Below are 16,392 nucleotides of genomic sequence, written 5' to 3'. Positions count from 1 at the left end.
TACTCATTCCAATACTACAGCTGCTTCTGAACAATGATCCATCGTGTTTAGATGAAAATCACTGAAAGCCATGCCTATGTAGGACTTTTGCCAGTCCAATCATTCAACCAGCGAACCATTACACACTTTTCAAAAGATGAATGAGAATATTTTGCTCTCCTAATCTATTTGATGCATGATCATCGAGCATTTTTGGACATATTCAGCCACTCAACCATCATGAATGATGGGTTGTTACGTTAGAGTCTAAAGAATTAGCGAAAATTATAAATTGCCCTAAAGCAGGGGGGAGGATTAGATTAGATTGATGCTACTAACCTAAGGTCCCGGAACTTACAATTAGGCCGGTTTCACACGTCAGTGGCTCCGGTACGTGAGGTGACAGTTTCCTCACGTACCGGAGACACTGACACACGTAGACCCATAAAAATCAATGCATCTGTTCAGATGTCATTGATTTTTTGCGGACCGTATCTCCGTGTGCCAAACACGGAGACATGTCAGTGTTCGTGGGAGCGCACGGATTACACGGACCCAATAGAGTCAATGGGTCCGTGTAAAAAACGGACGTTCTCCGTCTGGGGTCCGTGTGCGTGCAGGAGACAGCGCTACAGTAAGCGCTGTCCCCCCCCACATGGTGCTGAAGCCGCGATTCATATGTTCCCTGCAGCAGCGTTTGCTGCAGAGAAAATATGAATAATAGTGTTTAAAATAAAGATCTATGTGTCCGCCGCCCCCCCCACCCCCTGTGACCACTCATCTATATTATCAGTAGAACTTATACCCTGTCATATTTGATCGTATATACTTGGGAATCTATAATGGGTATATACATTTACACTTATACTGTGATCAGCTGAACGTTTTGCCACAGAACATCAAACTGTCAAAGTGTTTTTATTTCTATATGTTTTATGTTGTTTGTATATCACTTGTGTGTTATAACAGATATTAATGAGCTAAGCTAATTAGTGCACTGGTGTGTTCAACAACATAAAAGAGGTCACTTCACAAAACTTGGCATCATGATTAATGGTGCGCAGACATCTGAAACGCGTCGATGTGGGCCATGTGAATTTGTATCCCTGACTCTGTATGTCCTCTGAATTGCTTATGTGAATAAGGAATCACAGTTCGTGGAGCTGGAGTCTTTGCATTTTCCAAGCCTTGACAAGGCGCTTCTGGGCTCCGAACACCCTCAAGATGCAACCGCAGTGAGCTGGATTTTGTTTCACCTTTTGCACTTCTCTCCAATCTGCTGAGGACAGAGCAAAGTAGTGCAGTGTGCATGCGCCAAGAAAGGTCAAAAGAGCGCTGCCGCATGCGCACCACAGTACTTTGCTCTGCCCTCTGCAGGGCAGAGAGAAGCCCAAAGGGGAACATTGTGGATGGCGGACGCGTCACCCACACAAACCACAGAAAGATGGCATCGCAAGAAGAGAAGAACCATCTGACCAAAACCAGCAATGCCCATCGGATCGGACCAGGCCACAGGTGAGTATAATAAAAGGGGTTTTTTTTCCTTGCAGGGTGAATTGGAGGCATATGTGCAGCATTATAGAATTCAGTCACATGGGGCTGAAAGGTGGTAGCCATAGATTATATCTGGTAGCAGGTGCCTTTTAAGCATTTATTGCCAGCCTGGCCAGTTCTCCAATAAGACAGTATAGTTTAGGCCTTCCATAAAGATCTTTTACACATTGATCACTAAATGAGGCAATAAACTCTAGGCTTTGAGCGGTTGGATTTGATACAGATGTTTGCTTATACTTTATCTACAATATTATACTATGCAATATTACCCACATGACCATGAACCAACATGCGTGGCTACTGTTGGTTTGCGTATTTAGTTCAATGAAGACTTATCTCCTGAACCAACAACTTGCAGTATTTTGGCAGTGATTCAGCATAACCCAGGCTTTGCGTCAAAGCCCAAGAGAACACTGTGATAGACAATGTACAGCAGCTGTTACCGTCCCAAAATCACGTGATGCTAACAAGTATGCAAAGTCCAGTTTAGGGGTTCTTTTTGCCATCTTTTTTATTTTAGCAAAGTCTGCCTTCAGCAGCAGTTTTCAACTAGTTAAAGAATTGTAGTTTTCCACGTCGTGGCTAAATTCATTGGTACTTTTAGTGAAAAGTGATGTATACAAAATCAGACTTCTGTCGACTGTACAGTGTGATCTACCTTTCACAAAACATAAAAAACAACCCAACTAGCGAGTAGCCAGTGTGAATGGAGCACTGGACCAGTATACACGATACTGCGCCCTGTAGATAGCCAGGTACACAGCTGTGACGTCTCCAGCAGTCACAGACCGTGAATGAAACGCATGCTCCACCAGTGTGCTCTTTTCTGTTCATTGCTCTGTTGATCGTTAGGGTCCCAGTGGTCAGACCAACATCACGGTTTGAGATGTTTATAAACAGTAGTGTTGTGCTGACTAAAAAATTTTCATTGTGAGCCGATATCAAACTGGTTTTGGATATCCGCAAATGTTAGCTTAGCCATTAGCGAGTTCTCATATGGTAGTACCATGTACCGCTATCGTTGAAAACATCACAGCGCCTCATGCTGGACACATTTGGCACAACTCTGGAAGCATCCGTTTTAGTGATGAGCGAGTGTGCTCATTACTAGAGTTTTCCAAGCATCTTCGGCGTGCTCGTAGATTATGTTTGTGTCCCCCACAGCTGCATGATATGCGGCGGCTAGAAAGCCTGAATATATGTGGGGATTCCCTAACAAGCAGGCAACCCGTGCATGTGTTCAGGTTGTCTAACAGCTGCAAATCATGCAGCTGTGGGGACACAAACAATCTACGAGCACACCCAAAATACTCGGAGACCACCCGAGCATGCTCAGAAAACTCGAGTAACGAGCACACTCGCACATCACTAAGCGGTTTGCTTTCAAAACAATTTCAATGCAAAAATTGTGGCGCCAGTTGATGGATGTTGAGCCACACCCCTTTCTACAGATAAACACCCATTTGCCATATCCCAGTTTGGGTGACCCACAGTGTTTTTCACATATGGACTTCTAAAATGGAGCAATCTTGTCAAATTTTGACATTTTATGACAATGTCTAGACTAAATGACTTTTCCCTTCACATGGTTAGCTAGCTGCAGATGTGTTTTTCGGGTCTGAGTTAGGCTACTCACCAAAAATGCTAAACATTAGACCCTGTAATAAACTAAAGCCGCAAACTAAATCATAGCTATAAATGCAAGGACGTCTGCCAAGGTTTTGCAACAGGAAGTTCTTGTGGTTTGCAGATTGGGTACAAAATTTACAAATTTGGCTACTATATTTCTGACCATAGGCAGAAGTAGAAGATGGAGAACCTCTTAAATTTAGATTCAAAAAAGTGTATCCTTTTACATTTTTCAATTGAGATTAACCCCTCCACGTCAGAGTTGCACTTTTTCTTTTTTGTTATTGTGTCACTCCACTCCTGAATACATAACTATTTCAGTTTCAGTCATGATGAGGGATGGTTTTCTTGGGGTACACAAACTTAACTTTATGTGACAGTATAGACAAAACAGCAATTCTGCTTTATTTTTGTACTTTCAATTTTAATACTCTGGCTCAAAGGACAAAAAAATATATATATATATACACACGGGGTGTATATATATATATATATATATATATATATATATATATATATATATGTGTGTGTGTGTGTGTGTGTGTGTGTGTGTGTGTGTGTGTGTGTGTGTGTGTGTGTGTGTGTGTGTGTGTGTGTGTGTGTGTGTGTGTGTGTGTGTGTGTGTGTGTGTGTGTGTCTCTCAATATGGAAACTGCTGGTGGTACCTGCCTCTTGCGCGGTACCACCAGCAGAACACAGTCGCAACACAGACACAAAGTGTACACAGCCTCTTGCACGGTACCACCAGCGGAACACCGTCGCGAACATGCCACCGCCGGGATCAGCCAAATGATTCACTGACCGTCGCCATCTTTGGAGGAGGACATTTGCAGTTTTAATGTGACCTCCGCTATCTGTCTGCACAAAGATGGCGGCGGTCTGATTTACTGCGCAAATTCCACGCAGGCGCAGTGAATCATTCAGCTGATCCCGGCGGCAGATGCGTGACTACAGGCAGAGGAAGCCGGTCACATTAACTTTTTATTCGTGGGAAAACCCCTTTAATCTTAAAAATTGTCTGTGCCTGACCGTGTACAGCGCAAACCACATCTGGGCAGGGGAGGAAGCAAAAGACAATACTGACATTACAGCAGGGCATCAAAGAGGATTTTTTTGTCAGGTAAAATATTTCACTGACTGCTTTTAAACAATATTTTACCTCACAAAATGTATTTACTTACTTTACCTACTTTGCTTTCATTTTAACACAGGGGGAGGGGTGAGTGCACATAGGAAAGAGGACAAACGACATGGGGGAGAGCACATGGGGTACACAGGTCAAAGAAGAGATGACATGAGAGAAAGCGCATAGGGGTGAGAGAGCACAGGGGGAGACAGCTCAAACGGGACAGCACATGAGGGGAGAACACAGCACAGGAAGGAGAGAGACAGCAGACAAGGGGGATAGCACATGGGGAAGACAGGTCAAAGAAGAGAGCACAGACAGGAGAAGTGAACACATGGGGAAAGAGAGAGTGGATAGGTGGGCGAGCACATGGGGGGGGGGGGGAGGGGGAGAGATTCTCAATGCTGCAAAGCCTGCCCCATCGTGACATTACCGCCCTCCCGTAATATTTATTATATTTTTCCCCGTTATTTTTTCCTCCATTAAAATTTTCCATGGAGCTGGGTGAGAACATGAGCAGCTGCTTGTCCCACATGCTTCACTTATCTTGGGTTAACTTTGGAAGCAAACACCTAAATTCCTATCTTCCTGCCGATATCAGGCATCAGTTGAGGGTCTTAAAAGTTCTATAGACATTAGCTTGTCAAAGGATCCTGACAGTAATCAACGGGATCTAATGACAAATAAAAGGGTCAATGGGAAGCTTTAGGCCATGTGCACACTTTGCGGCGTCCCTCTGCGGGTTCTCCCGCAGCGGAATTGATAAATCTGCAGGGCAAAACCGCTGCGGTTATCCCTGCAGATTTATCGCGGTTTGTTCCGCGGTTTCCGCTGCGGGTTTCCGCCTATACTATTGATGCTGCATATGCATCATCAATAGTAATGTTAAAAATAATAAAAATTGGTTATACTCACCCTCTGATGTCCGGATCTCCTCGGCGCTGCACCCGGCGGTCCGGTTCCAAAGATGTGCGAGAAGGACCCTTCGTCACGTCACGGTCATGTGACCGCGACGTCACGGTCATGTGACCGCGACGTCACGGTCATGTGACCGCGACGTCACGGTCATGTGACCGCGACGTCACCGCAGGTCCTGTTCGCACAGCAACTCTGACCGGCCGGCCGCGTGCAACGCTGAGAGGTGAGTATAACATGATTTTTTATTTTTATTATTTTTTTTTTACCCCAAATATGGTTCCCAGGGCCTGGAGGAGAGTCTCCTCTCCTCCACCCCGGGTACCACCCGCACATTAGCCGTTTACTTCCCGCAACGTGGGCACAGCCCCATGCGGGATGTAAGCGGTTCAATGCATTCCTATGGGTGCAGAATCGCAGCGATTCTGCACAAAGAAGTGACATGCTGCGGGTTTTAAACCGCTGCGTTTCTGCGCGTTTTTTCCCGCAGCATGTGCACAGCGGTTTGCGGTTTCCATAGGGTTTACATGTAAATGGAAACGCTATGGAAACTGCTGCGGACCCGCAGCATCAAAATCGCGGCGATTCCGCGGTAAAAACCGCAAAGTGTGAACATGGCCTTAATGGGTATTCCCATTTCAAAGATCCTATCCAAATATGTAGTTGGTATAATATTAGCAAATACCTCCAATTAGAAATGTAGTATAGTTCTTCTGATTTGCCATGTTGCTTTCCCCGTGCAAGGCATTGTAGTAGCTTTTGGTATATATAATTAACTAACTTACTGTCACTATATATGTAATGGTCATAACCATGGATACCCAAGGTACTAAAATGCCCTGAAAATGGGGTAAGCGACACCGAGAATAGGAAGAACTATACTACATATTTCTAATTGGAGGGATTTGCTAATATAATTACTACATATTGGGATAGGATCTAGGAGATGGGAATAGATGGTGGAGGCAGTCATTTAGTAGCTAAGGAAACATTCATAAGACTAACCTATACAGGTCCTTCTCAAAAAATTAGCATATAGTGTTAAATTTCATTATTTACCATAATGTAATGATTACAATTAAACTTTCATATATTATAGATTCATTATCCACCAACTGAAATTTGTCAGGTCTTTTATTGTTTTAATACTGATGATTTTGGCCTACAACTCCTGATAACCCAAAAAACCTGTCTCAATAAATTAGCATATTTCAACCGTCCAATCAAATAAAAGTGTTTTTTAATAACAAACAAAAAAACCATCAAATAATAATGTTCAGTTATGCACTCAATACTTGGTCGGGAATCCTTTGGCAGAAATGACTGCTTCAATGCGGCGTGGCATGGAGGCAATCAGCCTGTGACACTGCTGAGATGTTATGGAGGCCCAGGATGCTTCAATAGCGGCCTTAAGCTCATCCAGAGTGTTGGGTCTTGCGTCTCTCAACTTTCTCTTCACAATATCCCACAGATTCTCTATGGGGTTCAGGTCAGGAGAGTTGGCAGGCCAATTGAGCACAGTAATACCATGGTCAGTAAACCATTTACAAGTGGTTTTGGCACTGTGAGCAGGTGCCAGGAAGCATGAAGTGCTCCAAAATCTCCTGATAGCTAGCTGCATTGACCCTGCCCTTGATGAAACACAGTGGACCAACACCAGCAGCTGACATGGCACCCCACACCATCACTGACTGGGTGCTTGACACTGGACTTCAGGCATTTTGGCATTTCCTTCTCCCCAGTCTTCCTCCAGACTCTGGCACCTTGATTTCCGAATGACATGCAAAATTTGCTTTCATCAGAAAAAAGTACTTGGGACCACTTAGCAACAGTCCAGTGCTGCTTCTCTGTAGCCCAGGTCAGGCGCTTCTGCCGCTGTTTATGGTTCAAAAGTGGCTTTACCTGGGGAATGCGGCACCTGTAGCCCATTTCCTGCACACGCCTGTGCACGGTGGCTCTGGATGTTTCCACACCAGACTGAGTCCACTGCTTCCTCAGGTTCCCCAAGGTCTGGAATCGGTCCTTCTCCACAATCTTCCTCAGGGTCCGGTCACCTCTTCTCGTTGTACAGCGTTTTCTGCCACATTGTTTCCTTCCAACAGACTTACCATTGAGGTGCCTTGATACAGCACTCTGGGAACAGCCTATTTGTTGAGAAATTTCTTTCTGGGTCTTACCCTCTTGCTTGAGGGTGTCAATGATGGCCTTCTTGACATCTGTCAGGTCGCTAGTCTTACCCATGATGGGGGTTTTGAGTAATGAACCAGGCAGGGAGTTTTTAAAAGCCTCAGGTATCTTTTGCATGTGTTTAGAGTTAATTAGTTGATTCAGAAGATTAGGGTAATAGGTCGTTTAGAGAACCTTTTCTTGATATGCTAATTTATTGAGACAGGTTTTTTGGGTTATCAGGAGTTGTAGGCCCAAATCATCAGTATTAAAACAATAAAAGACCTGACAAATTTCAGTTGGTGGATAATGAATCTATAATATATGAAAGTTTAATTGTAATCATTACATTATGGTAAATAATGAAATTTAACACTATATGCTAATTTTTTGAGAAGGACCTGTATATAGCAGAAGGTATGTCGTCTCTCTGTAGCTGATCATATAAGGAACTTACACTTAACAGCAGGGCAAAGAATTCCATTCTTATTTCATCACAACCATTTTGTTAAAGGATATTATGGTTTGCACATGGGAAACTAAGGGTGGGTTGATTCTATGTGCACACGTTACGGATTTTGCTATGGATCCACAGCGGATTTGATGTTGCGGATCTGCAGCTGTTTTCCATGCGTTGTACAGTACCATGTAAACGTATGGAAAACAAAATCTGCAGTGCACATGCTGCAGAAAAAAACGTGTGGAAACAGCATGTCAATTCTTTGTGCGGATTCCGCAGCGGTTTACACCTGCTCCTCAATAGGAATCCGCAGGTGGAAAACCGCGGTAAAGGATTTTGCAAAAACAGTGCGGAAAAATCCGCACATTGTTCGGCAACGTGTGCACATAGCCTAAAGGTACCGTCACACTAGGCGATATCGCCAGCAATCCGTGACGTTGCAGCGACCTGGATGGCGATATCGCTGTATTTGACACGCAGCAGCGATCTGGATCCCGCTGTGAAATTGCTGGTCGCTGCTAGAAGGTCTGCACATTATTTGGTCGCTAGGTCGCCGTGTATCGCCGTGTTTGACAGCAAAAGCGACGATACCAGCGATATTTTACACTGGTAACCAGGGTAAACATCGGGTTACTAAGCGCAGGGCCGCGCTTAGTAACCCGATGTTTACCCTGGTTACCAGCGTAAAAGTTAAAAAAACAAACAGTACATACTCACCTGCGCGTCCCCCAGCCTCTGCTTCCTGACACTAAAGCGCCGGCCCTAAACTGAAAGTGAAAGCAACAGCGGTGACGTCACCGCTCTGCTGTTAGGGCCGGAGCTCAGTCAGCGTCAGGATGCAGAGGCTGGGGGACGCGCAGGTGAGCATGTACTGTTTGTTTTTTTAACTTTTACGCTGGTAACCAGGGTAAACATCGGGTTACTAAGCGCGGCCCTGCGCTTAGCAACCCGATGTTTACCCTGGTTACCCGGGGACCTCGGCATCGCTGGTCGCTGGAGAGCGGTCTGTGTGACAGCTCTCCAGCGACCACACAGCGACGCTGCAGCGATCGGCATTGCTGTCGCTATCGCTGCAGCGTCGCTTAGTGTGACGGTACCTTTACACTTGCAGACATTAAACCACCACCAAGTACCTACATGCAATGCGATTGGCAATCATTTACTAGCCCGTTATGAGAAGCTGACCACACTAATGAACGTAGACCATTCCTGTTCTCGGCAGCACATCCTGTTTACACAGGATGACTGTGCTGTTGGAAACAATGATGTCTAAGCAAGCTTAATTAAAAATCATTTTGCCTAACAAGAGCATTGCTTATTTGTCAGGCGTCTGCCAACCTGTTTAGATAAACCGCTAATTGAGAAATGAGCATTGCTAGGAATGCTCGTTCCCAATAATCAGATCATGTAAATGTACCCTTGCACTGCAGCAATGCTTTCTATGATAACAGATCTTACAAATCTGTTTAAAAAAAAAAACTAACTTAGTCCTCCTTCAGATGTCAGTTTTTCATGCACAAGGTCTATCTATATGTGGCGTGTGGGGGGCTGAATTATAGATCGTTCGCGTGCGTGGCGTATGGGGGGCTGAATTATAGCTCACGCGCATGGAGTGTGGGGGGCTGAATTATAGCGCGCGCGTGGAGTGTGAGGGGCTGAATTATAGCGCGCGCGTGGAGTGTGAGGGGCTGAATTATAGCGCGCGTGGAGTGTGAGGGGCTGAATTATAGCGCGCGCGTGGAGTGTGAGGGGCTGAATTATAGCGCGCGCGTGGAGTGTGAGGGGCTGAATTATAGCGCGCGCGTGGAGTGTGAGGGGCTGAATTATAGCGCGCGCGTGGAGTGTGAGGGGCTGAATTATAGCGCGCGCGTGGAGTGTGAGGGGCTGAATTATAGCGCGCGCGTGGAGTGTGAGGGGCTGAATTATAGCGCGCGCGTGGAGTGTGAGGGGCTGAATTATAGCGCGCGCGTGGAGTGTGAGGGGCTGAATTATAGCGCGCGCGTGGAGTGTGAGGGGCTGAATTATAGCGCGCGCGTGGAGTGTGAGGGGCTGAATTATAGCGCGCGCGTGGAGTGTGAGGGGCTGAATTATAGCGCGCGCGTGGAGTGTGAGGGGCTGAATTATAGCGCGCGCGTGGAGTGTGAGGGGCTGAATTATAGCGCGCGCGTGGAGTGTGAGGGGCTGAATTATAGCGCGCGCGTGGAGTGTGAGGGGCTGAATTATAGCGCGCGCGTGGAGTGTGAGGGGCTGAATTATAGCGCGCGCGTGGAGTGTGAGGGGCTGAATTATAGCGCGCGCGTGGAGTGTGAGGGGCTGAATTATAGCGCGCGCGTGGAGTGTGAGGGGCTGAATTATAGCGCGCGCGTGGAGTGTGAGGGGCTGAATTATAGCGCGCGCGTGGAGTGTGAGGGGCTGAATTATAGCGCGCGCGTGGAGTGTGAGGGGCTGAATTATAGCGCGCGCGTGGAGTGTGAGGGGCTGAATTATAGCGCGCGCGGAGTGTGAGGGGCTGAATTATAGCACGCGCGCGTGGAGTGTGAGGGGCTGAATTATAGCGCGCGCGGAGTGTGAGGGGCTGAATTATAGCGCGCGGTGGAGTGTGAGGGGCTGAATTATAGCGCGTGCGCGTGGAGTGTGAGGGGCTGAATTATAGCGCGCGCGTGGAGTGTGAGGGGCTGAATTATAGCGCGCGCGGAGTGTGAGGGGCTGAATTATAGCACGCGCGCGTGGAGTGTGAGGGGCTGAATTATAGCACGCGCGCGTGGAGTGTGAGGGGCTGAATTATAGCGCGCGCGGAGTGTGAGGGGCTGAATTATAGCGCGCGGTGGAGTGTGAGGGGCTGAATTATAGCGCGTGCGCGTGGAGTGTGAGGGGCTGAATTATAGCGCGCGCGCGTGGAGTGTGAGGGGCTGAATTATAGCGCATGCGCGTGGAGTGTGAGGGGCTGAATTATAGCGCGCGCGCGTGGAGTGTGAGGGGCTGAATTATAGCGCGCGCACGTGGAGTGTGAGGGGCTGAATTATAGCGCGCGCGGAGTGTGAGGGGCTGAATTATAGCGCGCGCGCGGAGTGTGAGGGGCTGAATTATAGCGCGCGCGGAGTGTGAGGGGCTGAATTATAGCGCGCGGTGGAGTGTGAGGGGCTGAATTATAGCGCGTGCGCGTGGAGTGTGAGGGGCTGAATTATAGCGCGCGCGCGTGGAGTGTGAGGGGCTGAATTATAGCGCATGCGCGTGGAGTGTGAGGGGCTGAATTATAGCGCGCGCGCGTGGAGTGTGAGGGGCTGAATTATAGCGCGCGCACGTGGAGTGTGAGGGGCTGAATTATAGCGCGCGTGGAGTGTGAGGGGCTGAATTATAGCGCGCGCGCGGAGTGTGAGGGGCTGAATTATAGCGCGCGCGGAGTGTGAGGGGCTGAATTATAGCGCGCGCGGAGTGTGAGGGGCTGAATTATAGCGCGCGCGGAGTGTGAGGGGCTGAATTATAGCGCGCGCGGAGTGTGAGGGGCTGAATTATAGCGCGCGCGGAGTGTGAGGGGCTGAATTATAGCGCGCGCGGAGTGTGAGGGGCTGAATTATAGCGCGCGCGGAGTGTGAGGGGCTGAATTATAGCGCGCGCGGAGTGTGAGGGGCTGAATTATAGCGCGCGCGGAGTGTGAGGGGCTGAATTATAGCGCGCGCGTGGAGTGTGAGGGGCTGAATTACAGCGTGCATGCGTGGAGTGGGGGCTGAATTACAGCGCACGTGAATGGAGTGGGGGGGGGGCTGAATTATGGCACGCGTGGTTACCATGTTTCTGAAAGGGGATCCCACATTGGGCAGATAAGTCACCCAACATTTATGGATTAGAGACTTTCACATACAAGCTCATGCCATTTTTCTCTACAGACGGACATTTTACGCTGCTTAGACATTTAAAATGTATTCGCAGAATACAAGTAACTGAAGAAATATTTCTGACGAAGACTGTACACATTAGTTAGAACCTTTTATTAGGACACATTTAAAACATATGGAAATATATAATCAAATATCTATTTCTAAATAGACCACAGCCAAAAAAAAAATAAGAAAATGAAGACAAGATTGTATTTCATAGAAATATTTTAACGCTTGTCCCCTTAAGGCAATCTCTGTCTGTGCCATAATAGAATATAAGACCTTTAGAGGGGGCAATTCCCCTACTCTGGACCACATCTATTAGCCCAAACGGCCAGAGAACACGAGCAGTAACTCTTTGGGTCTCAGTGCGACCATGAAGTAAGGACTTAATTTCTGACCGAATACTGAGAGGCTGCAGCCGATCAGTATCCACTGATTGGCTGCAGCAGTCATGTAACTGCCAGAAGACCAGAGCCATTACAGGAGGCAAGTAAGCATTTTTATTTCGGGGGGTATTTTGCAGACTGCTGCCATCACGGAGCTGTCCAGTAGTAGACAAATGCGCAGAGTGATTATGTGAGACAGACGTTTTACTGATGGTTAAAAGAAAACGTATCAGAAAATGACCTGTTTAATATATGTTTTTATATTAAATGTATTTCTTTTAAATATTTGGGCTTCTTACATATCAAAATCTGTATTAAAAATGTAAAATAGTACTCTTAACTTTCACACTGCCCACTGGGACTTTTTTTTAGATTTTAATATATAGTTTCGGGAACCAATACATGCACATAGCTACAATGGTCAGATCCCAAACCCCATTTTTTTGTACTGAAGCACCTAATAAGCTTGTACAAAGTGTTAGATACTGTGTTATAAGCTGTTACCTGTCACTGTAATCCTGCCTCTGATGCCGAGGAGCCTGCTGAAAACTCTTCCTGAAAGGATAAAGTATGTGTCTAAAATAGCCCCAGTAGTAACGGAAATTTGCACAATTGTTATTTTTTCTTAATAAAGATCTTGATATGAAAAAAAAAATGACAAAAACATTAAAGACATGTAACACAAAAACCTGTTTTATACAATAGGTCATTTTCTGATGAGAGGTGATTTTACAGGGAAGCTGTCATCAGGATTTTACTCCCCAAACTAATGGCATCTATAGAAGGTGATTCACAAGGGATCTGTCACCAGGTTTTTGCCACCCAATTTGAGAGCACCAAAATGTAGGGACAGAGACTTCCAGTTATGTGTCACTCACTGGGCTGCATAGTGTCTAGTTTTATCAGCAGGAGATTATCACTTGACTAGTAGATCTGCTGCCAGGTAGTCAAGCATATCCATAAGCTCTGTATAACCCCGCCCCCATCACTGATTGACAGAAAGCTACCAGTGGTGTGCAGGGTTACACAGAGATCAATATTCAGAGAACTGAAGCAGATAAAACAGATTTTAGCAAAATGACAGCATGCAGCCCAGCAAGTGATACATTGCTGGAATAAGGGTCTCTGACCCTACATTATGCTGCTCTCATATGGGATAGCAAAAATATTGTGGGAGGTTGTCCAATGCTGATTACATCCTTACATTGTAAAAATCTGTTTTGCTCTTTTAGGCCATGTTTACACATTCAATATTTCACATCAGTACTTCTAAGCCCAGGAGTGGGTGATACATGCAGATTGTTGCACCCATGGCTTTGGCTTACATATACTGATGGAAAAAACCACACCAAATACTGAACATGTGAACATGGCCTTAGAGAGATCCATGGTTGAAACTATATTATATACTAATATATACTTCCTCACCTACTGTATTCTCACCCATCCCTTGTAGATTGTGAGCCTTCGCGGGCAGGGTCCTCTCTCCTCCTGTACCAGTTATGGCTTGTATTGTTTAAGATTATTGTACTTGTTTTTATTATGTATACCCCTCCTCACATGTAAAGCGCCATGGAATAAATGGCGCTATAACAATAAATAATAATAATAATACTAATGAGTTGCAAGTGTGGTGGGCTTTACACTTACAGCACTCCTGCCCCTCTCCTTCACAGACTGTACAGCCCACCCCATTAGCATACAATCTCTGAACCAGGCTGAACAGTTGAAAGCAGCTTGTAACCATGCCATGAAAAAGTCTGCAAATCAATGGAAGATATATATTATGCACACCCTAGCTATAAGTGCAATCTATGCGGAATCTGGCATTTGTAAGCCAAAAGTAGCATAAACGCTGCCTTTTTTTCTACTGTGTCAGTGCAGACATCTGCTGCATTTAACTGTCCAAGCAAATCAGCTGTGATCTTATGAAAATTCACGCCCGCTGTGAGTCTAAATAGGCTGCTGATCTGTGAGCTTTTTGCTGTGTTTTTTTACACTATAGGCTTCCATGGGAGGATAAAAAAAATGCATGTAAAAAGGGAATGTAAACAGAAGCACGAAAAAAAGCTGTTTTTTTTTGTTTGTTTTTTAAACACAGCATCTAAGCTTTTCTGTAGTCAAAAAAATAAAGTGCTTCAAATCTGCAATAATCGGTGAAGATTGTTATTGCATATTTTGAGGCAGAATTTACGCTACGTGTGAACGCAGCCTAATCCTTTTCGCCCCTGTCGGATAGGCCCAATCTACGTGCCTTGGCCAGGGTAATCGCCATCTGTCTAACTTTTCTGGTAGCCTCAAGTGGCCATTAAAGTTTCTAGGTCACTGGATGGGGGGAGGGGAGGTCACCAGTGACTTTAGAAAAAGGCTGAGAGCTGCTAGCTCTATAAAAGGCAGCGAATAGGTAATTGCTGGGTCAGCAAAGCTCGCACTCCCCACAGCCTGGAAATAGGGAGTCAGGAGGAGCAGTGACTGACTGGCCAGCTGCCCTGGTGCCTACACGTAGCCATGTACAGAGAGAACAAACAGCTGGAAAGAAAATGATGGGGAAAGTCAGCAAACTGCACAAGTGTATAAAGCTCCATGAAAGCCCCGCTGCCGGGACCACCTCCCCTACAGCTACACTGGGGCTTGGACATGGCAGGACCCCCATCCTGCAGCTCCTGCTGTGGTGCAGCAACATGGCAGCCACCTCGGATGGTGGAGGGGGGGGAGGGCTCTCTTTCCACTTCACAATCCGAGCGCTCGCGTAGAGTTCACCCCGATACAAAGAGTTAACTGGCTGGCCACCATCAGGGCATTCTGCTCACCGTCACCCCCGGGGCGCGGAGGGTTAATGGGGAGAATAATTAACCCCTCAGAGACCCACCTGTTGCTGCACAGGCACACACTTGTCAGCCGTCACATGCACAGCATATCACACACGGGATAATGGCGCACATATCATGGACGCAGCAGGTCTATAATAAATGCTCCTCATTAGTGACGCACAGTGAGCCCCGTACCTGGACTGGGCAGCCATAGCGACGTGTCTTACAGCAGGCGTCCCGTGTCCATGAGGTGTCGTGCGTCCGTCCCCGGCTCCAAGTGCTGTAGTGCCGCTCGCACTGCTCCTCGGTCAGTCACATTATTGGAGCGGTAGCTGCGCTGCCCCAGTCTCTGTGGACTTGCACGTCTTTCCCTGCGGCAGCGCTCGTCCCCCCTGAGCCACGCCCACCAAGCGCTATTCGGTACGCCCACACGCGACGGGGCGTGGTTACACGGCAAGGTGGAGTCTGCTCTGCTTTCCTGGTCTCTGGGATAAACCACTTCTTTCATTCGCGAGGTGTCTGAAAGAGGAAGAGCGTGAGGAATGGTGTGAGACTGAGGCCAGGGAAGTGGAGGCTTCTTTAATTGAGAACTTGGAAGGGCTGTGTAGCGGCTTTCTCTAGTGTAGTGAAGGGTCGTCAATGGAGCCAGGAGGCGATTGGATAGGTTAGCTGAGGAGGGGCGGGTGCAAGACGCTAAACTGACCAATGGCGGGGGAGCATTGCTCACAGCTGGAGGGAGAGGGCGTATCCCCATGGGTTGGGAAATATTCCTCAGCGCCAGGAGAGCAGTGGCGGTTGTGTCCTGTGGGCGTGCTCAGTGCTGCACGGTGTGTCCTGTCCTACACTAGCGGTGTGTCCTGTGGGCGTGCTCACTGCTGCACGGTGTAACCTGTCCTACACTAGCGGTGTGTCCTGTGGGCGCGCTCACTGCTGCACGGTGTAACCTGTCCTACACTAGCGGTGTGTCCTGTGGGCGTGCTCACTGCTGCACGGTGTAACCTGTCCTACACTAGCGGTGTGTCCTGTGGGCGCGCTCACTGCTGCACTGTGTGACCTGTCCTACACTAGCGGTGTGTCCTGTGGGCGCGCTCAGTGCTGCACGGTGTGTCCTGTCCTACACTAGCGGTGTGTCCTGTGGGCGTGCTCACTGCTGCACTGTGTGACCTGTCCTACACTAGCGGTGTGTCCTGTGGGCGCGCTCAGTGCTGCACGGTGTGTCCTGTCCTACACTAGCGGTGTGTCCTGTGGGCGTGCTCACTGCTGCACTGTGTGACCTGTCCTACACTAGCGGTGTGTCCTGTGGGCGCGATCACTGCTGCACGGTGTGTCCTGTCCTACACTAGCGGTGTGTCCTGTGGGCGTGCTCACTGCTGCACGGTGTGTCCTGTCCTACACTAGCGGTGTGTCCGTGTGTCCTGTGGGCGTGCTCACTGCTACACGGTGTGTCCTGTCCTACACTAGCGGTGTGTCCTGTGGGCGTGCTCACTGC

General features: G+C 47.6%; 1 protein-coding gene across 4 annotated transcripts in view; it reads right to left on the bottom strand.

The window, feature by feature from the left end:
• The window catches only part of AFF1 (ALF transcription elongation factor 1), a 120,893-nt gene extending 105,435 nt beyond the window's left edge, over nucleotides 1-15,458 (bottom strand). Inside the window, exons 1-2 of one of the 4 annotated variants that reach the window (XM_077275832.1) lie at nucleotides 15,099-15,458; nucleotides 12,598-12,648 (exon numbers count right to left, since the gene is read on the bottom strand). In XM_077275832.1, the coding sequence (XP_077131947.1) occupies nucleotides 12,598-12,648; nucleotides 15,099-15,115 (68 nt within the window). In that variant the 5' untranslated portion in view covers nucleotides 15,116-15,458. The remainder of the gene's footprint in view (nucleotides 1-12,597; nucleotides 12,649-15,098) is intronic. The other 3 variants (XM_077275833.1, XM_077275834.1, XM_077275835.1) reach the window with 3 other exon arrangements.
• Between the last annotated feature and the right edge of the window lie 934 nt (nucleotides 15,459-16,392).

The sequence above is a fragment of the Ranitomeya variabilis genome, chromosome 1 (assembly GCF_051348905.1).
Source record: "Ranitomeya variabilis isolate aRanVar5 chromosome 1, aRanVar5.hap1, whole genome shotgun sequence".
In the NCBI taxonomy this organism is placed as follows: domain Eukaryota; kingdom Metazoa; phylum Chordata; class Amphibia; order Anura; family Dendrobatidae; genus Ranitomeya; species Ranitomeya variabilis.
The sequence above is the reverse complement of the archived record's forward strand: the minus strand, read 5'-3'. Positions and strand labels throughout refer to the sequence as shown.